Below are 23330 nucleotides of genomic sequence, written 5' to 3' on the forward strand. Positions count from 1 at the left end.
CTCAAAAGCCCATACAGTGATACCCTGGACTGCCACTCCAGGCCTGCTGCTATGGGGAAAATGTCAGAAAAGTATGGGAGAGAGTGGGGAGGAGCAGAGGAACTAAGAGTCCCGCCTAGGATTCCCTCCTCTGTTCTCTGCCTCAGAAGTCTTAGGCAGGCGGATCCCTTCTTACCCCCACTCCTAGAACTCCCCAGCACACAGACAGAGGGCACATATCCATCCAAGAGATGTTTAATGTATCTTCGGTTTAAGGTACAAAACACAAGGCAGGGCTACCTCCAGGAACTCCACCTGCCACTCTGCCCCATTTAATACTGCAGCCAGCTATCCTAGATCCCAACAGCCATGGAGCAGTGGTCCTGAGATACCTGGCCACTTTCCTGTTAGGGAAAATCTGAAGTGGCAACATGGGATCCCAGAGGCTACTGTGCTCAGAAAACCCAGATCCACGGATCAAAAGTTTCAAACTTAGACCCAGAAAAGACCCCTCCCAAAAGACCCTGGCTAAGAAGCAGCCCTGAACTGCCAGGTCCAAGGCTCACATCTTAGAAAAGTAGGCACCATTACCCCAATATCTGGCAGCAAAAGGAAGGGGCTAAAGCAAGACATGGGGACAGAGACTCCCACTGCCTTAAAAAAAAAAAAATAGATACTGGGTAGCCAAGCCAACAGGGCAGCCCAGCCCAGGCTACTCCACGTTCCAACCTATTTCCTCTAAGGACCAGACCCTCACTAGTGATGTCAGGACAATGACATCAGGTCCCTGACCAAATGCCAGGAAGAGAGAGGGTGGGGACAGGGAAGACCTGCTTACAACTGTGGAGTGATTCCTTTGCTTTGGGGACAGAAACAGCTGCCTCCAGTGAGCTCAGAAAGCTCCCTTAGGGAAAGGACATCAGCTACCCAAGTCTCTGGGCCTATGTCCTGGAACTATGGACTGGGTCCTGAGCCATTATTGAAATGGAAGGTGGAAGGGGTTAGATGCAGGGTGGGAGAAGGGTCCCTGTGAGGACCAGCCCAGGAGACCCCTCTGACCAACCTCAAGGAGGCCGTGCTACTTTAGTCCAGGCCCCTCTACCCCTGTGTCAGGCTGCATGGACTGCTCTGTGCAGTACCCAGGGAACTCTTCCCACAGGGACTCCACCTCCTGCTCCTCCCCGAGGCCCTGGGTTACAGCCGACCCCCTCTGTTGAACTGGATACACCAGTGGGAGTTGGCGGTGCGTGGGCTAAGATGCGTGTGGCCTTTGTGGCCCATGAGGGGCTGCAGCTCCTGCTGCTGGGAGATGTCGGCGCTGCTCTCACTTCGAGAACGGCCAGCCTTGGCCAGGCTAGGGGGGAAGGCAAAGCTAGGGCGCAGGTCAGAAGGAAAGTCAAGAGGGGCCTGGGGTTCTTCGGCACACAGTGGGCGGGGAGGCAGGCGGGTCAGAGTAGGGGCTTGGGTGCAGGGAGGGGATGCCAGACTCTCCAGAGATGAGATGCTCTGGTTCCAGCCTGTCTGCATGTCCACGGGCACAATCTTGGTGGTTTCCGAAGATACGTATACAGCCAGGTCCCCCTGTGCACTCTTCCAGGGCAGTTCCTTCTCCGCACAGGTTGGGGAAGGGGGGATGATGCGCGGGCTCGGGCACACCTCGAGGCCTCCTGGGGACAGAGAGAGTACACGTGAGCTCATTGCCAATGCTGTGGAACCCTCCCCAAGTATAAACACATCCTCACAAGTTAATACATTTCACAGTGGCCACATTGCTCCATCCATTGGAGCAATTATTCAATGAATGTCTTGTCCAGAGGAGCCACCATAGCTGACAGGCCCAGGGCAGTAACCCAAGAGCTACCTAATGAACAAATGCAAGTCACTACAAAACAAAAAAGCAAAAAAAAAAAAAAAAAATCTCTGAACACCCTTCAGCACCTGTCTCAGAAACTACAACTTGCCAAGTCCCATCCCAGCCAGCCAGCAGGGATGCGGGGATGAGGTGGTGGCCATGAGAGTGAGAAAGACCTCGAAGCTCTAGGTAAAAGCTTTGCTGCTGGACACACTTCCTGAACACACACTAGGTCCTCTGGAGGGAGAGTGCAAGAGCGCAAGCTCATGCAAATGAGCAGGAGGAGGCTGTGTAGCCGATGGGATGTCAGGGTAGGGGCTGGATTTAGAAAATCCCAGAGCTGGGCTGGGAAGGTGGCTCAGTGGTAGAGCACTTGCCTTGCATGCCTGAGGCCCTGGGTTCGATTCCTCAGCACCACATAAGGAAAAAAAAGCTGGAAGTGGCACTGTGGCTCAAGTAGTAGATTGCTAGCCTTGAGCTGAAGAGCTGAGGTACAGCGCCCAGGCCCGAGTTCGGGCCCCACGACCTGACCCCCCCCCCAAAAAAAAATCCCAGAGCTGCAAGCAGCTGGATTATAGGAAAGTCTGAGGGGAGCCTGGGCTTGTAGAAGCCAAGCACAATTCCTTGTGAATAAAAGGTTTTCAGTGCATTTATTGATAAAGCCTTAAGGAGACCAATAAACTCTAGGCCTCAAGTACCCTACCACTAAACTATACCCCCAATATACTCTTTGATTGATGACATTATGAAATATTTTGATGCTATAATTAAAAATGAAGTTAACTGGAAAAGAGCAAGGAAGGGGTAACATTGTCCGAACTTTTTTTTTCTCATTACCTGACTTATGTAATTGTAACCCATCTGTATATCACCTTTACAATAACAATAAAAATTTAAAAAATGAAACCAAAGCTTTTAAAAGACCTGAAATATTAAAATACCCCAATTGAAAACCACTTTTAGAGGATGCTAGAAAACAAACTCACCCCTGGGTCTAAAGACTGACAGACTTTAAAAAAAAGGATCAATGGCTAGGAAGATGGCTCAGTGGTAGAGTGCTTGCCTTGCATGCATGAGGCTCTGGGTTTGATTCCTCAGCACCACATAAGCAGAAAAAGCCAGAATTGGTGTTATGGCTCAAGTGGTAGAGCACTAGCCTTGAGCTGAAGGGCTGAGGGACAGTGCCCAGGCCCAGAGTTCAGGCCTCCCGACCAACAAAAAAAGAAAGGATCAAGCACTTATTCATTCGTCCCTGTATCTACTGTACCTCAGAGTAACCAAATAATAGATAATGGGAAGTTTATTATAGAAGAATTCCTGCTAATAAATGTAGATGAAGCCAGATGCTAGTAGCTCACTCCTATAATCCTAGCTACTCAGGAGACTGAGATCTGAGGATCACAGTTCAAAGCCAGCTTGGGCAGGAAAGTCTGTGAGACTCTAATCTCCAATTAACCATTAGAAAATTGGAAGTGGAACTATAGCTCAAGTGGTAGAGTTCTAGCCTTGAGAAAAGAGCCCAGGAACAGTAGTATCCAGGCCCTGAGTTCAAGCCCTACAACTGACAAAAAATAAATAAGGGGCTGGGAATATGGCGTAGTGGTAGAGTGCTTGCCTAGCATACATGAAGCCCTGGGATCTGTTCCTCATTACCACATAAACAAATTTTCTTAAAAAGCTGGAAGTGGTGCTCTGGCTCAGGCTCAAGTGGTAGAGTACTATCCTTGAATAAAAAAGAAACTCAGGGACAGTGCCCAGGCCCAGGACTGGTAAATAAATAAATAAATAAATAAATAAATAAGAACCAGGTGCAGCAGTGATTACTGGGGGCTACTAAGACCATTGATCAAAAAGCTAATGGGGGGGGGGCTGGGAAGGTGGCTCAGTGGTAGAGTGCTTGCCTTGCAAGCCTGAGGCCCTGGGTTCGATTCCTCAGCACCATATAAGCAAAAAGAAAAAAAAGCCGGAAGTGGCGCTGTGGCTCAAGTGGTAGAGCGCTAGCCTTGAGCTGAAGAGCTGAGGGACAGCGCCCAAGCCCAGAGTTCAGGCCACACGACCGGACCAAAAAAAAAAAAAAAGCTAATGGGGAACTTTATCCTGGACAGGTCAGGGAAACATCTGAACCCAGTGACTGATGTTAGTCTCATGATAAGAAAGCTAACTATGCCAAGAACTCATGCCTTAGGAGGCTGAGATTTGAGGATTGTGGTTCCAAGCCAGCAATAAGAAAGTCTATGAGACTCTTATCTCCAATTAATCATCTAAAAGCTGGAAGTGGAGCTGTGGCTCAAAATGGTAGCATGCTAGCCTTGAGCAAAAGAAGCTCAAGAACAGTGCCTGGGCCCGGAGTTCAGGCCCTACAACCAACAAAAACAAAACAAAAGAGAAACCAACCATATTGTATGTGTATTGTCTGATGTGGCCAATAGGAAATACACTCCTATTGCCTGTGAGGTATTCTTACCCACCCCCCCAAAATCAAAACTGGAAGCTGATATCAATTTAAAAGAAATGGAAGAGAAAAACACCTTCACTGACACTTTGGGGGATGCAATAAGCAAAGTCCAGGCAGGACAAATAACCTGGCTTCTTTGATAGATATATCAGAAGAGGAAAATGTAGGAGAGATCAAGAATTTCCAGACTTGATACTTGAACATTTTAAGACTTGCACCCATTCAATGGAAGTACACTTTCCCCAGCTGTTATAAAAGAATGTCTCTAGACATTGCCCAGTGTCCCTGAAGTGGTACAATCTCTTCATCCCTCTTGAGTTCCAGTGTGTTTGATAAGTTAAAAGGGACTTGTCAACCAAATATAATGTATAGATCTCATCTGTATTTTTATCTGTATGGAACTGCTATTAAAAAATATGAAGACAACCAACACAATCTGAACACTGACTAGATATTTGATGACAAAGATTTTATATATGGTAATGGTGTCATGGGTGTAGTTTTTAAAAAGAATCCTTATCTCAGCCTCACATTCTTGCTTGGCTTTTTCATTCACAGCTGGAGTGCTCTACCACTTCAGCCACACCTCCACTTCCAGCTTCTTGTGCTCACAGATTTGTCTGCCTGGGCTGACTCCAAGCCTCAATTCTCAGGCCTCAGCTTTCTGAGTAACGGAGAATCCTTATTTTTTATGCTGAAGTATTTACTAATAAAAGTAATATGACACTTGAGATTTTCTTCATAAGAACTCAGAAGAGCAAGAGTCTATAGGTGAAGATATAAATAAAGTAAGATTGACTATGAATAGCCAGTTATTGAAGCTGAGTAGAGGACAGATGGGAATTTATTTCACTGTTCTATCATTACATATTTTGAAATTTTCTGTAATAGAACTTTCCTAAAAGTATCTGAGGCTAGGCGCCAGGGCTCATGCCTCCAATCCTAGCTACCCAGGAGACTGAGATCTGAGGATCACAATTTAAAGCAGCGCAGGCAGGAAAGTCCATGAGACTCTTAATTCTAATTAACAACTCAAAAACCGGAAGTGGGGCTGTGGCTCAAAGTGGTAGAGTGTGAGCCTTGAGTGGAGAAGCTTAGGGACGGTGCCCAAGCCCCCTATTCAAGCCTCACATCCAAAAACAAAGCATCTGAGAATGCTTGAACCAATCACCAGTATACCTAGCATTCTGAGTGAATTAGGTCTCTAGTGCAGATACCTGTATATGTGTGTATGCACATATGTTTTGTGTGTGTATGGGTATGTATATTTTAAAAACCTACAAGTCCATTTTGATGATCTCAGGTTCCGTCTCTGGTCAGGTGAATCCTCACTGGAGGCTCTACCTGAGGGCAGGTATGCTGAGCATGGATCACAAGAGAGACTGCTGTGCAGTATGTTTACCAACTTGGATTCCTCAAACAAAAGGCATGGCAGTGAAAAGCCATGGGTTTTGGACTCAGGATGGGTCAGGTTTAAATTCTGATTCTACCATGTGATGCTGGACAGATTACAAGTCCTGTAGGCTCTTTAAGCTTAGCTTCCCCATTTTGGTGGTCCTGAGGGTTAAACTAGATCATTTATGTCAGGTTTCTGATAGAAGCTCGGTAAATGCTGGTTAGTGAATAAATGAGCAAATAGGAATATGGAATTGCCTGGAGCAGAGGCCATGAGAGCAGAGGCAAGAAACCTATTTCAGAGGGGAAGGAGGCATTGAAGAAGCATTACCTGAGACCTTGCCCTCTTGGAGAACCTCACTGGTGGCTCGAGCCACAAAGATGATCCCCTCGTCGTCCTTCTCTGATTCTGAACTGTCGCTCTCCTCCTCCTCCTCCTCAGACTCCACAGTTAGTGACACAGCAGCTGGACAGGGATAAGAGCTAAGTCGAGGCAAGCAGCCCAGCAGCTGCCTCCTGGTACTGCATAATCCCAAACCAGATCCTGTACCCTCAAGAAGAGCCTATGTGGGCAGAAGTGCCTGTTTTTCTGACTCTGGCACTGGCCTGGGGGTTAGGAGGAAGGGAAGGGAGCCTGAAGAAGCAGGGATGAGCTAAGTCCTCAGACAAGGTCATGAGTGGCATGCCTTCCAGCTCCCCCACCATTTGTCAGCCCCAGATCCCACCATCAGCTGACAACACGAGCATCTGGAGGACGGGAAGGCCCAGTAACATTTAGCTCATGAAGAAGAGATGGGAAACTGGGCCCCAGGGTCTACCCAGAGCCACCTCCCCCTTCTTCCCCACCTTTTGTTTTTCAGGGCCTGAAGGTACACTTAGCAATCTGACACTTCCCATTATACATCACTTTGAACATTTCCAATATTGAAATGGAGTATGCCAGTCCAGTCCCTGAGAGAGGCCCAGCGTACAGTGCTAAATGCACACAGGAGTCCTCTAGGATTCTGCTGATAGGCCTGGATTTTCCCTTTCCCTCCCGTCCTCAACCCCACCCCTCCACTTCCTGCTTGCCTGTGTCCTGAAAGCCCAGCTCTCGAGGAGGTCTTCCATTTGTAGCCTCGGCATTGGCCACACCATCCTTCTGAGGACCAAGAAAGCAAGCCTGAGCCTTTGGCCCTGGCACCACAACCAGCCCTGTGATCTAGGACACATTTTCTAACCCATTGTGAGGAGGGGGATTTACGTCAGTCCCAACAGTTCTATATCATAGCATCCCTTTGCCAGGCAGGCAGGAGCTGTGGAGCCTGAGTAACCCATACCCCAGCAGGGGCTCTGGATGCATCAGCCTGGATCATCAGACTGAGAGGCGCCTGGGATTGCTTCTTCAGGTATTGGCCCTTCTGCCCATTTCATCTCTGATAGAAAGTGACTCCATGGCCAAGGGGCTACACTGCCTTTGAAGAACCCCCTTTACCCTTCTGGAGACCCAGGGAAATTGATAAGGGAATCCAAACTCCTAGTCATCAAATCCTTGGGGTACCCCCCAGGCTGGATTCCAACACTTGAAGGGATCTAAATTATCTGTTGGCAGCCTCTAAGCCCAAAGAGGAGTTTCAGAGAAAGGACATGCCTTCCTGCGACCAGCCTTTCTAGGTCGTGGCTTGCTCTTGGTGAAGCAGATGTTGTGCTTGGTGGACTTAAATGACTCGAGCCGCCGCTTCATATTCTGCTGGAAGACCTCCTTGTCCTGACGCTCTTGTGCATCCTCAGAGATGAAGTGGCGGCTGCAGCTGGCTTTGTACTGGCAATGACAACCCCCCCGCCATGAGGCTGGGTGCCTTGGCCTTCCATAGGAACCCTAGGCCACAGCCCCAACATGTTCACCATAGAGCCTTCCAGCCTAGCGTTTCCAAAACCAGCCATAGAGTAAATGAATGAATGAATGAATGAATGGATGGATGGGGTGAGTCTAATCAAAGAATATTGCATGCATACATGGACTTGTCAAAATGTAACTCCCTGAACTTATTGATGCTATATATACATCTGCACCTTTTAATTAGCATATTTTAATTTAATCACAGTTTATTGATGCTATACATATACACATGTGTACTTTTTCACTGAGAGGGAAGAAAAACTTCCCTTCATCCTAGTTTATTCTTCTAAATCTGGCTTTTCTCATCTACTTTTGCCCTTTTCCCAGTTTTGTCTGAAATCACAAAGGAGGCATGGTCCCTAGGTCTTGTCCCCTGGATCTATTACAAGACTAAGCACCATAGCCTTCTTTGGACCTCCATTTGATTGAATGTCACTTTTTAGTGATACAGGATCCTTTCTAGCTGGACTTTCCATCTAGCCATTTCTAGAGCCATCACTATATTTAGACTGCATGTTGGACTTTCAGAACTACCTCCCCTGATACATGAGACCCTCCTGGTAACAACTACCTACATAATTCAGAAGCACTCCCTCTGATTTCTCTTTCATAAAGATCAAGCCCACCGTGCCCTTGCCTAGTTTGCATGACTCTGTCCTTGGCAGCTTAGCAACATTTCATTATCTTGTGATTACTTCATCTTGCTTTACACTGCCAGTCTGCTCCCTTTCATCTCCATCCTATTTTCCCTGCTTCCCTGAACCAGGTTTGGTTTTTTGTTGTTGTTGTTGGCCATAGGGCTTGAACTCTGGGCACTGTCCCTCAGCTCTTCAGCTCAAGGCTAGCATTCTACCACTTGAGCACAGTGCCATTTCCAGTTTTCTGGTGGTTTATTGAAGATAAGAGTTTCATAGCCTTTCTGCCCAGGCTGGCTTTGAACTGTGATCCTCAGCCTCCTGAGTAGCTAGGATAACAGGTGTGAGCCACCAGCACCCTGCCCTAAACCAGTCCTAAGAGCTTCCTTCAAGTCTCCCACCTGCTCTCCCTCTCTAACTATGTACCTGGAAGTGACCTTTTCTCATGAAGGGGCCCATCACCTCCTATCTCTGGCCTTGGCTTTGTTCAACTTACTCCTTCCTGCCTCCTGTTCCCAGTTCTTTATTTCTCATCTCTGGCATCTTCACTGTCTGGCTACTGCTGCTCCACTTTCAAACAAGCTTGCCACCCCAAAGAAAGCCTTTCCACCCATCCCACTGCCTTCTTTTTGTGGCCAGACTTTTAGAAATTGATTCTGATGTTTGCCCTCCTACCCAGTACTTCCTTAAATACATACACGGCAAGTCAAGGTCCACAAGTCCACAGTGCTGACTTTTTCCCTGGTGACCAGTTCCCTGCTCAGGCACCAGCCTGGCCTGTGCAGCATCCAGCCCTTCTACCCTAGTATGGAGATGCCATCCGCTATTGCTTCTACAAGAGTTGCGCTTCTCTCTCCTTTGCTAGCTCCTTGTCTTTTGCTTCCATGTATATTCCTCCATATTATACACGGTTCTCCTTTCTCCCCTCTGATTGTTCTCCCCAGAGAACTTATCTTTTTTCTTGGCTCTAACCTTAACAGTGACATGATCTATGACTACCTAACAGCAGTCATCAGACCAGTTGCATCTCAGTTACCTGGGAACTTATTAAGATCACAGATCTTAGTCCTACCCTATTCTACAGGATCAGAATCTCCAGAAGGTGAAGCCAGGAGTACTCTAACAAGTTTCCCAGGAGTCTCTGATGTGAATCGGAGAAGAACCTCTGAAGGTGATGAAGACTGCTTTTTCTTCATCTCCTATCTCTCAAGCTATGATCTTATATTTTGAACTGCATACTTTGTCACTTTCTAATGATATTTCTGGAAGGAACATGAGGAAATATGGATTGTGTCATATACAAACTAAGTGGATTCAGAACTGTTTGAATAACCATACCCCAAAAATTCTTGATCCATGTCAGTCTGGAGAAAAGTCTTTAGTAGTATGCCACAGGGCTTTGTCCTCAGCTCTATCCTGTTCAACATTTTATGATTTGGATGGATGCAAAGTTAACAGGCTTAGAAAAGTTTCAGATGCTATGAATCTGAGGAGACATTTGGTGGTAGACATGAGATCCAAGCAATGGAATGATGGGCTAAATTAAATAAGATGACATTTAACAGGATAAGCACAAATTCATTCCAGTCCTTTTAAAATTAATTATACAAGAATTGATTGCACTGAACCCATTGACCAACCTTACACACACACAAACACACAAAATCATAAACTCCCTGATGTGACACAATACTGTACACCAATTGAATGTCCTGGGACCTGATCAGGTCTCTAGATTTAACAACAGAAAAACAAGGGATGGTGGAAAATATTAAATACCACCACCAGATTACAATCTAGAAAGTAGACAATTACCCAGAATAAATTATCTAGCTTCTTCAATAAATAAATAGCAAGGGGAAAGGGATCTATTATAGTTTTTTGGTGTTTTTTTTAAATGAAGAGACATATTTTACAAAGACAAATTGTGGACTTTATTTGGATCCTGATTTTAAACAAACCAGCTAGAACACTGCCTAGATACTAGAATTATTTGTGATATTATTATGATAATGGTACTGTGGTTTTATTTTTCATGAATTCTTGCCACCTACTGATATACTTACTGAAATATTGAGATGATGTGACATCTGAAGTTTGCTTTAAGAAATGAAGAGGCTGAATGAGAATGAATAAGGATGAATATGGTTGAAATATTTTATTTGCCTGTATGAAAAGAAATATGTTGAAATTCTTTAAAGAAGGTGGGAGTGAGATAAAGGAGAAGCTATGGCAATTGGGGTACATTACAGACATGGATAGCAATGTCACAAACAGAATGGAGGCAGGGTATAGTAGAAAAAAACAAAATTAATAATAAAATTAATCATACATTGATATTTACTGGAGCCAGGTAACAGACAAATGAGATGTCTTATTCTCTCTACTGAAATTTTGCCAAAACAACAACATCAACAAAACAAAAAACAGTAAAAGGAAAAAAAGTAGGTAGCATGGATGAGACAGCCATTGGCTGAGGAAGACTCTGGGGAAGTCTGAGGAAGATTGCCCTCCCATATGGAGGACAGTATGCGGCTATAAGGTGATGAGCCAAAGTAGGGATCCTGGGTTGTAGGAAGACAACTGAAGGTTATCTAGAAAGGTAAGAGAGTCGTTCTGCCTTACTCTAGGCCAGACACAGCTATAGTAGCACCTCCCATTCCCAGGCCCCAATTTCTAGGGGCCAGAGAAGACATATAGGGGCAGGAAATTCTGGCCTAGGGGCAGTAGGGTCTGTGTGGGAGTTGCTGTCTTGAAACCTTTAAAACTTATTCTGAGAGTGGGAAAAACTGGGAGAGAGCAAGAGAAGGGGGTGACATTGTCCAAAAAGATAATACATCTTAGCTGCGCTGGTCGTTCATGCCTATAATCCTAGATACTCAGGAGACTGAGATGTGAGGATCATGGTTCAAATCCAACCCAGGCACAAAAGTCCATGAGACTCTTTTCTCCAGTTAACCTCCAGAAAACTGGAAGTAAAGCCATAGTTCAAAGTGGTAGAACACTAGCCTTGAGCAAAAGAGCACAGGGACAGCACCCAGGCCCTAAGTTCAAGCCCCACAAACAAAAAAAAAGAAAAAGAAAAAGAAAAAAGAAAGAAAAAGAAAGAAAGAAAGGAAGGAAGGAAGGAAGGAAGGAAGGAAGGAAGGGACGAAGGGACGAAGGACGGGAGGAAGGAAGGAAGGAAGGAAGGAAGGAAGGAAGGAAGGAAGGAAGGAAGGAAGGAAGAAAGGAAGGAAGGAAGGAAGGAAGGAAGGAAGGAAGGAAGGAAGGAAGGAAGGAAGGAAGGAAGGAAGGGAGGGAAAGAATGTACCTGATATATGTAACTGTAATCCCTCCGTTTATCAAATTTACAATTAAAAGGAAAAAAAACATTCTGCAGAGCCTCCAAGAGTCAATGCAGGAGAAGTGGGTGCAAGTTAAAGCAAGGCAATTCTAGCTCAACATTCTAACCTTCGCCTGTTACCACTGCCAGGATTGATAAAGTCCAAATTCATTTCACATGACTCAAGGTAATGGCTTGGTGCCCCCTTGTGGGGCCACAACACATTCTCTCCTGGATGTACTGGTCTTTTCCATCCCTAAAACTTCATGAAGGGCACTGGCCTAACTCACATTATGTAAAATGGATTGCCTTCCCAATGTTAAACTGGTTCCTCAGCCTTCCTCTAGGCCTCTCCTTCTTGTCTGACTGTTACCTTCCAAGGACCCGCGAGGCCTACTCTCCACTATCTGCTCTCCACTCAGAGGAGAGGCCGGTGTGTTTCTCCCCTTCTCCCCATCCAGCTCCAGTCCAAAATGTTTCCCTCCAACTTTCACTGGTTCTCCAGCTATCAACTTACACCCTCTAATTTGGTCTGCACATGACTACTAGAGAGGGCCAACTCCTCCTCCAAAACCGCTAACAACATCAAAAAAAAAAAAAAAAAAAAAAAGGTTTCTTATTGCAGACAGAATGAAACCCATACCCTTCAACCAGGCACCTACAGCTCACCACCAACTGCCTTTTAAACCTCTGACCATAGCCTCCCCTCCCCAGTGGCCTTCCCCTAGCTCTCAAACTCATGCCCTGCCTGCTCTCACCCTGCGGCGTGGCTTGTAGAGGCCTCCACAGAGCAGGTGGTGCATCACAGCATCCTCTCGGTCCCGACCACTGCGAACCGTGTCAATCACCTGCAGATCCAGACATGCGCCACTGCCGCTCTCCCTCCTGTAGGAGGCAGGGACACGGGTGCTGGGGAGGGAGCATAAGGCACAGGCCAGAGGAGGGACAGGAGCAAAGCAGACAAATCTTCCCCCAAAGGGATTTGAAGAAGAGTGCCCAGTGAAGAGGAGCTTGGACAAGGAAAAAGGGACTCACAACAGGTTGGTGACAGAGGTCTCTGCCACAGAATTCCGGCTGGGCATAGAGGGCAGAGTAAGGCCTGTGGAGGACAGGACGTGACCTCCCTGCAGGGGTCAAGACCGAGATCAGACAGCAATCAGAGGACGGCCCAGAAAATAAGAAAAAGAAGAATATCTCACACGTATTTTACTTTTTTGTTTTGCTTTGTAGTTCGGCAGATCAAAACCAGGGCCTCAGGCCTGCTAGGTAAGCACGTTCAGAGACCCCCAGCACCTTATTTTTGCTCCAGATTAGTATAAGACACTTTATATTTAGAATTCACAAAATCTGACACAGGTGCTCTTATTATTCTTATTCCTGCTTTCTTATCACTGAAGAAAATAGGCTGAGACAAGGTTAAGTTACTTACCAAGGTCACAAGCCTATAAGTGGTAACAGTTTGAGCCACATCTGCTACTCGAGTCCAGCTATGTCCCACATTTCTGTACTGTCTGCCAGACTAACTGCAGCTGCCACTTCATATGACCATAAAGTCAACTGGGAGTTCCCAATTGTCTGCTAACAAGCCTGCCTGCCTATTGCCCCTTTCTGCCCTGTTCTTCTGGCTCAATGTCCTCCCACCATAAGTGACCCACCTGGTAACTGCTGACCTACCTGGTCCACAAAGCTGATAGCATCCCGGATGTTAAGTCTGTAGTATACATCCCAGATCTGGTCCCGGATGCGGTAGGCTGACCGACGCATTAGCAGCTGACTCAGGTACTTCTTGTCAAACTGCTCCCACCTATAGAGGACGCCAGGCCCAGCACTGAGTCCCATCCTCCAGGTGTGGCTGGCTGGCCCTTCCTCAGATGGGACAGGACTCTGCCAGCAATGGCCTGGCTTTCTTGGTTATGCATCTCAGCCAGGGAGAATCTCACAGCCAGTCCCTGCTTCTAACAGAATTTATAGTTGCAGGGGCAAGCCTGACATTATTATAAATAACTGTAAAAATTGCAACCTTGACAATAACTACCAAGGATAATTATAGAGTATGACAGGAGTTTGTCCTAGTCAGGGTGGCCAGGAAAGGCCTTCCTAAGGAATGCCTATGATGAGATCTGAAGGATGAAAAATTTTGAGGAAAACAAGAGGGGATTGTAGTAAACAGAACATGTACAATGGTCCCAGTGGCCAGGCTGAGAGAGCATGGTTGGTCTTGTAGCTCTAAAATAGGGTCCATGTAATTAGCAGGCAGACCATCAAAGACCGCAGAGCATGATGGGGCTGGAGTCTGGCAGATGCCAAACCATGCAGGGCCAGGCAGGCCACACTGGGTAGCCTTGTCTTATCCTGAGATCAACTGGGATGCCACTGAAAGGCTCCAGACAGAGGTCACCCAGACTGAACCTGTGTCCCTTCTGAGAAGGGTGGCATATCCCCCATGCTGCCCTGGCTGGTGGGGCTGCTGTTGCTGAAGGAGCCTCGGGGCAGCTCCCTCACCTGTCCCTCCAGTAGTGGTAGCCATGGTGCCCCACAACGTCCTCCACTGCAGCCAGAATGTGGTCAAAAGTCTAGAAGGGGCGGGTAGGGGGACTGGATCAGGACTCTGCCGAGAAGGAGAAGGGAAAAAAGGACTGGTGGAGGGATGGGGTTCTGGTACCCACGTGCTCATGTAGCTCCTGGTTTAGGGTGGGTTTGTGATGCTCACTCCTCTTCACCTTCAGCCACTTCACCAGCGGCTTGATGGTCAAGCCCTATGGACAGGTGGGAGGTGAGCCCTGCCCTTTTCATTTCCCTGTTGATTTTCTTTCCCCATAATCAGGCCTCAGCTGTTCCCACAACATCCTGCTGCGCTAAAGGTCTGGGAAATCAGCCCTGCCTCTCCTCAATGAAAAGAGCAGACCTTCTTCCATAGGCTCCAAGACTCCCCCCACAGCCTGCTGGTCCCCCTCCCTCCCCAGCCCTGTGGGCACTCCCACCTGCACGATGACTGTGAAGAAGACCACTACAATGGTGGTGGCCACAAAGTAGTCTTTGGCAGGGACCTTGGTCCTGTCCAGCAGGATGACGAGAGCAAAGGCCACAGCCCCCCGAAGGCCCCCATAGGACATCACCACCTGGTCAATCTTGTCCAGAGGGACCAGCCGGAACTGATTCAGCACCCACGTCTGCAGGACTACGCCTACAGTAGGAAGGAGGCCAGTGGGAGCAAGGTGTTGGGAATGAAGGACACCAGGAGCGGATGGCACCAAATATCGGAGCTAATGTCTGGCAGGGATAAGGAGAGGTAAGCAACAAGGGAGGCTTGGGAAATGAAAAGGATATGGACTCGGAGTGGGAGAAATGCTGTCAGGGACAAGGAGGAGAGTGGGGAAACAGAGGGTGCCACCAATACCGAGGGCTCGGAAGAACAGGATGAAGAAGAGGGTGCCCAGCACCAGCCCAGAATCCCAGGCCCACTTAGAAGAGTCCACAGCTGAGATGCCAAGCAGCATGAAGATGACAGTCTCAGCACAGCTGGCCAGGGTCTTCATTGTGTATTTGACAGCTGTGCGTGATTTATGGGAGATGTTGGCCTCCACATATTTCTTACAGCCCAGGCCACACATAGTCACCCTGGGAGAGGAGCAGAGAAAAAAGCAAGTAAGGGGAGGTCTCAGCCTCTGCAGCTTGAGCATGTTGTGCTCAAAGGTCAGGGAGGGAGGGAGGGGGAGTTGCCCATCACGGATGTCAGATTCTCAGAACCATAGTCTGAGGAAGACTGCTAATTAGGCTTGCTCTGATTAGCAGACTCCAAGGCACCTTTTGCTATGCTGTGGCCATCATTGTCAGTGGCCCCAGGTCCTACTGCCAGCTCAGCCCATACTGGGTTCTGGGTACCCAGTTTTCTTGGAAGATTACCTGAGGTTTATTGTCTCCCCAAGGAGTTTGAGGTGCCCACTACCACAAGGGCTCAGGGAAGTCTATGGACTCCTTAAGGTCCTGCTTCTGGCCCTACAAGAAGCAACTCTCCAGCACCTCCTCCCAGCTCCCTGTCTGCAAAACCCCCAGAACTCACGCAAGAATGGCGGAGAGTGAGGCCATTTCAGCAGTGAGGTAGGCTGCATAGGCGAGGAGGAAGACCAGCAGTGGCTCGATGATTCGGACCCGCTTGGTGAAGCGTGTGGTCAGGGCCAGGAGGAAGGCAAAGACTAAGCCCACGGCTGCCCCGCCCAAACTGACCACAAACAGGGAGGCTGGGGGAGGAGTGGGTTGTCAGCATAACCCCTGGCCTGGACCCTCCTGGGGCTGACAAGACTTCTGCCTGGCAGGAAGAAGTTAGGGGGATGCCCACCACACTCCCTGGAGCTCAGGATCCCCAGGACAAGCCCCTCCCAGACTCAGTTCTCCATAGAGGAGAATAAGAAAAGAGGCAACCCAATCAACCTCCTTGGTCCTAATGCTGAGTGGCTGGGACACAGCAACCCCAAGGGAGGCAGACCTTCAATGATGACTGAGGGGGAAATACTGACCGACTCCCTTCAGGTAGTCAGTGGCCTGCACATTGGCAGAGCCCATCTCCACAAAGGAGTTGCAGACCTTGTACAGCACCTGGGTAAGAAGAGTCAGGAGTGAGGGGAGATGATTCCTGGGGCCACTGGAGTGGGGCAAAGCTCAGATTTTACTTTTTCTCCAAGGGGCTAAAAGAGAAGGTCTGAGCCTGTTCAGATGCCCATCACAGCTTAGGATTAGGGGATGGCAGTTGCTGAGCAATCTCACCACAGTGACTGCATCATTGAGCAGGGACTCTCCAAAGACGATGATAAAGAGAGTCTCATTGACGTGCACCTCCTCAAAGACAGCCAGCACAGCCACAGGGTCCACTGCTGAGATGAGGCTCCCAAACAGCAGGAAGTCCAGCAGGCCAGCCTGCACCCTAGGGGCTATTGAAGGAGAGACAGACAGGCCAGGAATTGGTGAAGATGACCCTCTCTCCTATCATCTTGGGACAAGCCTACACGCTACTCTCACTGATAAAACAAGGAAACCCAAAAAGGCCATGGGAAGGTAAGGAGAGCATTAAGCCTGCAGGTCAGACTTGAGCTGAGCTGCAAAATGCCAAGGGTCTGGCTTTGCATTCACCATCCTCGCGATACAGACTCTTGTCACTGTTCTAGCCATGCCTCCTCATCTGCATACCTCATAAAATGGCTGCAAGACCCAACCCAGGAGATGGATCAGAAAGTTCTACATGCATAACTGAAAAGGTAATGTGGCACTGATAATATAAATGGCAGCAAACAGTATATGCTATGAGCAGGTGGGCATTGGCTGCTGACTGGCTTTCTTAGAGAGAATAACAGGTAAGAGCTGTGGTTCTTTTTTTTTTTTTTTTTGCCAGTCCTGGGGCTTGAACTCAGGGTTTGGACACTGTCCCTGAGCTTCTTTTGCTCAAGGCTAGGACTCTACCACTTGAGCCACAGTGCCACTTCTGGCTTTTTCTGTGTATGTGGTACTGAGTAATAGAATCTAGGGCTTCATGAATGCTTGGCAAGCACTCTACTACTAAGCCACATTCCCAGCCCCTAAAGGCATGATTGATTGATTGATTGATTGCCAGTCCTGGAGATTGAACTCAGGGCCTGGGCACTGTCCCCAAGCTTCTTTTTGCTCAAGGCTAGCACTCTACCACTTCTGCCTTTTTCTGTTCATGTGGTACTAAGGAACTGAACCCAGGGCTTCATGCTGACACACAATTCTTACCAGGAAGGGGAGGACTGAGCACAAAATGAAAAACACTGCAGATATGTCAAATAACCTGGTGTGTGTGTGTGTGTGTGTGTGTGTGTGTGTGTGTGTGTGTGTGTGTGTGTGTGTGTGTGTGTGTGTGTGTGTGTGTGTGTGTGTGTGTGTGTGTGTGTGTGTGTGTGTGTGTGTGTGTGTGTGTGTGTGTGTGTGTGTGTGTGTGTGTTGGTGGCTCGTGCCTGTAATAGCTACTCAGGAGGCTGAATTCTGAAGAACCCAGTACAAAGCCAGCCCAGGCAGGAAAGTCCATGAGACTCTTAATCTCCAATTAACCAACAGAAAATCAGAAGTAGAACTGTGTGTGGCTCAAGTGATAGTGCATTAGCCTTGAGCAAAAAAGCTCAGGGACAGAACCCAGGTCCTGCATTCAAGCCCAATGACTGGGGGGTGGGGGAGAACACACAAAACTGTGAGCCTCCATTTCCTATGGACAAATTGGGACTAATAATAATATCCATCTAAAAAAGTTATTTATTTAGTCAGTGCCTGATGTAAGCACCCAATATATATCTTATTATTAAAATCACAATTCTACTTTGGTCTGGGTCTGATATTCTCCCTTTGCTCCCTGCCCCAATATCTTATTAAGTAAAACAGGATAGAGACCCCCAACTTGGAATTAGAAGCTTCTCCTTTTACCTTGGTAGAAGTCTGAATTAGCAACATCAGGATTAGATGGATTTCTTGGATCAGGAAAAGAAGAGTTCAGGAGGGGTCTAAAGGCAAAGAGCCTCAGGAAAATAGAGGCCTTCCTTGGACTTCTGCTAACTTTGAACTAGGTATCAAATGAACATTAGGTGTCAACTTTCTGATCCATTAAATGGGACAAGCCATATCCCAACAGGTAAATGGGGTAAGTAAGGAGAGTGCCATGGATATAAAATGTGTGATTATTAAAAATAATAGGAAAGCTGGGCATCAGAGGCTCGTGTCTATAACCCTAGCTACTCAGGAGGCTGATCAGAGGGTTACAGTTACAGCCAACCCAGGCAGAAAAGCCCATAAGATTCTTATCTCCACTTAACTACCAAAAAGCCTGAAGTGGAGCTGTAACTCAAGTAGTAGAGCACCAAAGCTCAGGGACAACACCTGTGCTCTGAGTTCAGGAAAATGAACATCTGGAAACTATCTGGACATGGCCTAAGCAGAGTCAAGACATCCTTGCAAGGATGGTAAGCTATGCCTCGGGGGAGCAAAGCTGGCAAGGAGCAGTGTGATAACAGGGTAGGAGACAACAGAGTGGTAATGCAGGCACCCCAGCCTCAGCAGCCCACACACAGCTGGTATCCAGGCCCCTGCTCAGTTGTCATGCTGCAGAAGTACAGATTCAACTGGCAGAGGCTAAATGAGGGAGAAGTCCATCTGGAGTATTGCCTTGCAATCCAGGTAGGAAGGTCACCAGCATGTGACCTTCAAAGCCAGAGGAGAAGGGAGTTGGGGGATGCATCTTGCAAAATTTCCCTGTGCCAGCCCAAGTCTTAGGGTCACTTACCCACAAGTCCAGCCTGCTGCAGGCCCCAGAGGGCAGCTCCTGTTGTGAAGGCATTCCACAGTGTGCCAACCACAGCATAGGTGAGGATGGCACCCAAGTTATCAAAGAACAGCCTGCTGGGCATGAAGTAGCCCGAGTCCAGCACAATAGGAGGCAGCAGGAAGAGGAAGAAGGTGCCTGGTTCCAACTGGTACTCTGCTTTCTTGGCCACAGCCAACACAATGCCCCCTAGAACCAGGCCCAGCAAAATCAGCAGGCAGCTCTCAGGGACCAGAGATGTTACCTTCCGAGACAGGTGAAACACTGCAATGTAAGAAGAGGGCAGCAGGGGTGAGTTAGGGAACACCCTACCACCCACTATATATCTATATAACCTCCCCATCTTAGCTTAGCCAAAATCAGAATCCAGACCTTAGGACTAAGGGAGGAAAAAGAAATACAGAAATTCTAGTAGAAGCTTCAGGGCTATCAACCTTCCAACCTTTTGCTGTTTTTGTTTTTCCTTTCTGTAAATACCCCTTCCTGTCTACTCTCATCCTCAGGGATTGACCTCATCTTTCTCTGATCTCTCTTATTCATAAACATCATTTGAAACTCAGAAAATGCTAACTGGTCTCTTTTTATGCACAACATAGCTGTAAAAAGCAGGGCTTCCAGTGTCAAGTTGCTTGGTTTCAAGGGCTAGGTCCTCCATGTACTGGATCTGTGATTTAGGAGCAAAAAATATATCTCTGATCCTTAATTTTCTCATCCAAATATGGGAGAAAAACAATAATGGTCTCATAGGATTAAATAAGACAATCACCATAAAGTTACTTAGTACACTTCAGTTAACACTCAATTAGTGTTACCTATTATACTATGATGAATCTTAATACATCACTATATTTTTAAGATATATTATAACAAGAGATCCCTCACTAAAAAGTATGTTATACCTCCTATGGAGCATTGTAGGCCTCCCAACCTGGTATTTCATGATATGGCCACCAGTTTAAAGAATTCTGGGTTTAGCAGTCAGAGTTCCTTGTCTTCAGGCTTAGTGTGTGTGTGTGTGTGTGTGTGTGTGTGTGTGTTGATTCTGGTGTGTGTGTGTGTGTGTGTGTGTGTGTGTGTGTGTGTGTGTGTGTTGATTCTGGGGTTTAAACTCAGGGCCTGAGCACTATTCCTGAGGTTTTTGCTCAAGGCTAGTGCTTTACCACTTGAGCCACAGCTCCACTTCTGGGCTTTTGGGTAGTTAATTGGAGATATGAGTCTCACAGGCCTTCCTGCCAGGCTTAGCTTTGAACTGAGCACCTTAGTAGTTAGGATTACAGGCATGAGCTACCAGTGCCTAGCTCATCACTTTCTGTGCGATCACAGAATCTGGATTTCCATTTCTTCCCTGAATTATGGGGAAAACACTCATCATAAAGGGTAAAATCAAAATGATACATGTGATATGAATGGTGAGGAGGCCTTCTTGTTAGCCTATGTCCTCCTTAGCCCTATGCTAAGACAGTGTCCTAAAGGGCCTAAGACAGTGCCTGGGGCACAGTAACAACACCTAAATATTTATTGAATAAAAAAGGATGAAACTGGGAGGTGCTCTGCCTAGATTTCTCCTTTCTGAGAACTTAGGGGATGGAGACAGCTAACGGGAAGGAGGCTTTCTCCTTTCTTCATAGGAGGTGTCATCCAAAGGAGAAAAAGAACTATGGCAAACTACAGTGGTTATAACCCCTAAGACAGGAACTCTCCCACAACTCACAAAATTTACAACAAACCCAATCTCAGGCTGTTCCCACGTTGATGATACTATTGCTGGGCCTCCAGGATGACCTCAATCACAGCCCTCCCACCCTGCCTTTGATGCCCCTCTCCTCTCCTTCAGGGACCCTATTCTGTCCTAATTTCCTCAGCATGCACCAGCCTTGCAATCTAAAACCCATCACAAAAGCCATTTCTCTGGCAGAATGAGGCTCCCTGAAGTCATTTTGAGTTCCACTTCTCATTATTAGTCTCAGGCTGCCAAAGCAGAGAATTCTGTCCCTTTTCCCAGTTTTCTCCCTCCAGCAGTGTCCCAGGGAGAGAAGGGGACAGATTCTAGACCGTGGGGTTCCTACATGAAGGCTGTCTTGGTGAGACTGGAGTACAGGCTGTGCCAGCATAGATGGGGAGTGAGTAGCAACACTCAGCTATAATTAGTCACCCCCACAGCAGAGCCTGCACAACAGGGAGAAAGGAGGAGGGTCTCTGTTGGGAGGAGGAACCACTGGCTGCTCAGAAGGCAGCGGCTTTATTGGGGGCTGCGGGGATCAGTGGGGATTCTGAAGCACATCCTTCAATGGGGTGAGGACCGAAGGAGGTCAGATGCATAAAAGCACTTGAGAGCCGGCAACACGCAGGAAAGCTCCAATAAACGGAAGTTTCTTATACCTTAGAGAGGGAAAAGTGTGGACTTGAATGGGAGGAGGAGGAGGGGATCCTACACCTAGGGGCAAAAGGGTGGCATCTTTAAGTGGGGAACAAGGATGAGATAAAGAAAAAGTGGCAGTTTAGTATCTCAAGTGGATGGACACTTGGATGTGGCCTCCAGGGAAGGTTGGGGGGTAGGTGCCACCACCTCAGTGTCCCCACGCGTCCTCACCGTTGTCTGAGGTTTGTGAAATGCTGGGCCTTAGTGGAGAAGAAGGCTCACTGCAGGAAGAAGAGGGCAAAGACACCCAAAGATGGAGGTGGAGAAAGGCGGGGGCAGCCTTAAAGGAAGGCACATTGTTGGAACAACCACAGAGAAGGCTAGCTAGGAGACCCGCGAGAGAGCAGCCGGGATTTAAGGTCTAGGAGCCTAGTCCCGGCACTGTGTATGAAAGCGGTCCGGATCTGGTGACCACGGGTACTGGGGGAGCGGGGAAGTGGGGAGTCAGGGGGCGGGTCGCGCGCACGCGCGTGCACACACACACACACACACACACACACACACACACACACACACACACACTCACCGATTTTGGCTAGGCTAGCCACCAGGATCCACAGGGCCACCAGGTAAGGCGCCTCCACCTCGTGCCACTGCCAGCGGAAAAGCGCCAAACCTGGAGGAGGCTCTCCCGGCGACCCCGGCTCCGGGGTAGGCTCTGGGGTTGTTCCCGCCCCCGCCAGGGGCAGCCCGAGCAGGGGCAGCGCGGCGCGCAGCATCCTGCAGCCGGCCTCGCAGTCCGCCCGGCTCCGCACAGCCGCCGGCCCCGCGTCGCCGCCGCCGCCGCCTACCGGGCGCCCCCGCGTCACAGGCACGTGGGGCTCACTCCCCCCAATCCTGGCTCCGACGCCCTCAGGCCAGGTCCAGACTCCGAGACCCTGCCTGGGACTTCCCCCATCCCCTCCAGACTAGTCCCAGCTTCGGAAATTCCCCAGCCCAGTCCTTCCCAAGTCCCCAGATCTCCTCGTCCGAGCCCGCTCCCCAACCGCCCCCCAACCTCCCTTCGCCCGGATTCAGAGAGGTGAGCAGCCACCGCCTCCGGGTGGGGGGACAGGCGTCTGGTCGGATCTGGGATCAGACCCGGCAGGAGGGGCGCGAAGATTGCAGCGAGCCGCCAGCAGCTCCAGGCGCCCAGGCCGCGCGCTGGCGCCGGTAGGGGGCGGTGTGACGCCGCCTTCCACGCAGCTCTTCCAAACCTCAGACCCTTTTCTGGCCCCCGCCCTGACCAAACCTGCGCACGCGCGCTGGGCCCTCCCAGAAAGCCCAGATGGACAACACTGCGGGCAACGTCCTCAGGAACCCCTAGGCCGGGACTGGCCCCGACGCATTCCAGGCTGTGAAGGAGGGGCACCGCCCTCCTCTCAACCTCGCCTTTTTTCACGACACCAAGGGAACCTGTAGATTTCCCCCTTAACAAGGGGCGACCCACTCAACTTTGGGGGCACTGGGATCACCTCGCCCCACTTTTCAATTAAAACCAAGGGGCATCGCGTCCCACTTCTTTCCCTAAACATGTGCTACCTGCCTCCTCAAACTGACTCATCCCAGTCTTTTTCGAGAAAGGGCACCCATCTTTTCTTCCCACATCGAAAAGGAACTGATCCCGCCTCTTCCTTCAGTGAAATCTATTTTCACTTCTTGCTCTCAGCTGAAAGGGATCCCTCTCCATTGCTTTCCTTAAGTAAGAGAAAAACTTGCACTGGTCTCTACAACAAGAAATTAGGATCATCCCATCCCTAAACCAAGGAAGACTCAGCAGAGAAAGACCATCAGGAGAAACTTCGTCCCATCTACCCCCAAATTATCTCCCTCTCCCCCCCAAAGACTCAACCTCTTCTATCACAAACCCAAAGAAAGCTTTCCCGGCCTTCCGCGCTCTCCAAGGCGGGGCGCCAGCTCGGGTTTTCCCGCTCTCCAAACCAGAGAACTAACGGGATCACCAACCAGGCACTCTGAATGGCTGGCGCAAGCTCCACCCCTTGGCCCCCCACGGTGCGCGCTCGGGCCTAGTCTTGGCCCCACCCCCTTCCTCGGCCCCGCCCACTTCTGGCTCCGCCTCTCCAGCAGCGTCCG

General features: G+C 48.7%; 1 protein-coding gene across 2 annotated transcripts; it reads right to left on the reverse strand.

Moving 5' to 3' along the window:
- Positions 1-249: 249 nt before the first annotated feature.
- LOC138815416 (sodium/hydrogen exchanger 5) lies at positions 250-22145 on the reverse strand. 2 transcript variants are annotated; one of them, XM_070004801.1, is made up of 16 exons: positions 21784-22145; positions 18800-19102; positions 16282-16445; positions 16035-16113; positions 15581-15758; positions 14918-15138; positions 14502-14704; positions 14187-14276; positions 14023-14093; positions 13195-13324; positions 12556-12644; positions 12279-12405; positions 7312-7482; positions 6753-6822; positions 6013-6147; positions 250-1646 (listed from the first exon to the last, which is right to left on the reverse strand). In XM_070004801.1, the coding sequence occupies exons 1-16, from the start codon at positions 21974-21976 to the stop codon at positions 1174-1176; spliced, it is 2697 nt and encodes an 898-aa protein (XP_069860902.1). In that variant the 5' UTR covers positions 21977-22145; the 3' UTR covers positions 250-1173. The 2 variants fall into 2 exon arrangements, with proteins under 2 accessions (XP_069860902.1, XP_069860903.1); XM_070004802.1 differs by lacking the exons at positions 6013-6147; positions 6753-6822; positions 7312-7482 and having other exon boundaries at positions 1334-1646.
- Positions 22146-23330: the final 1185 nt, after the last annotated feature.

Source organism: Dipodomys merriami, unplaced genomic scaffold (assembly GCF_024711535.1).
Source record: "Dipodomys merriami isolate MVZ:Mamm:240054 unplaced genomic scaffold, mDipMer1.0.p SCAF_64, whole genome shotgun sequence".
Taxonomy (NCBI): domain Eukaryota; kingdom Metazoa; phylum Chordata; class Mammalia; order Rodentia; family Heteromyidae; genus Dipodomys; species Dipodomys merriami.

Bases quoted from the DNA above. Each gene is read 5' to 3' on its own strand.
- LOC138815416 (XM_070004801.1), bottom strand. From the start codon at position 21,976: ATGCTGCGCGCCGCGCTGCCCCTGCTCGGGCTGCCCCTGGCGGGGGCG. The intron at 13,325-14,022 runs GTGAGGGAGCTG...CGTCCTCTATAG, and splicing joins TACCACTACTGGAGGGACAG to GTGGGAGCAGTTTGACAAGA. The intron at 6,148-6,752 runs GCAAGCAGGAAG...ATCCCTGTCCAG, and splicing joins GCTGGGCTTTCAGGACACAG to CTGCTGTGTCACTAACTGTG.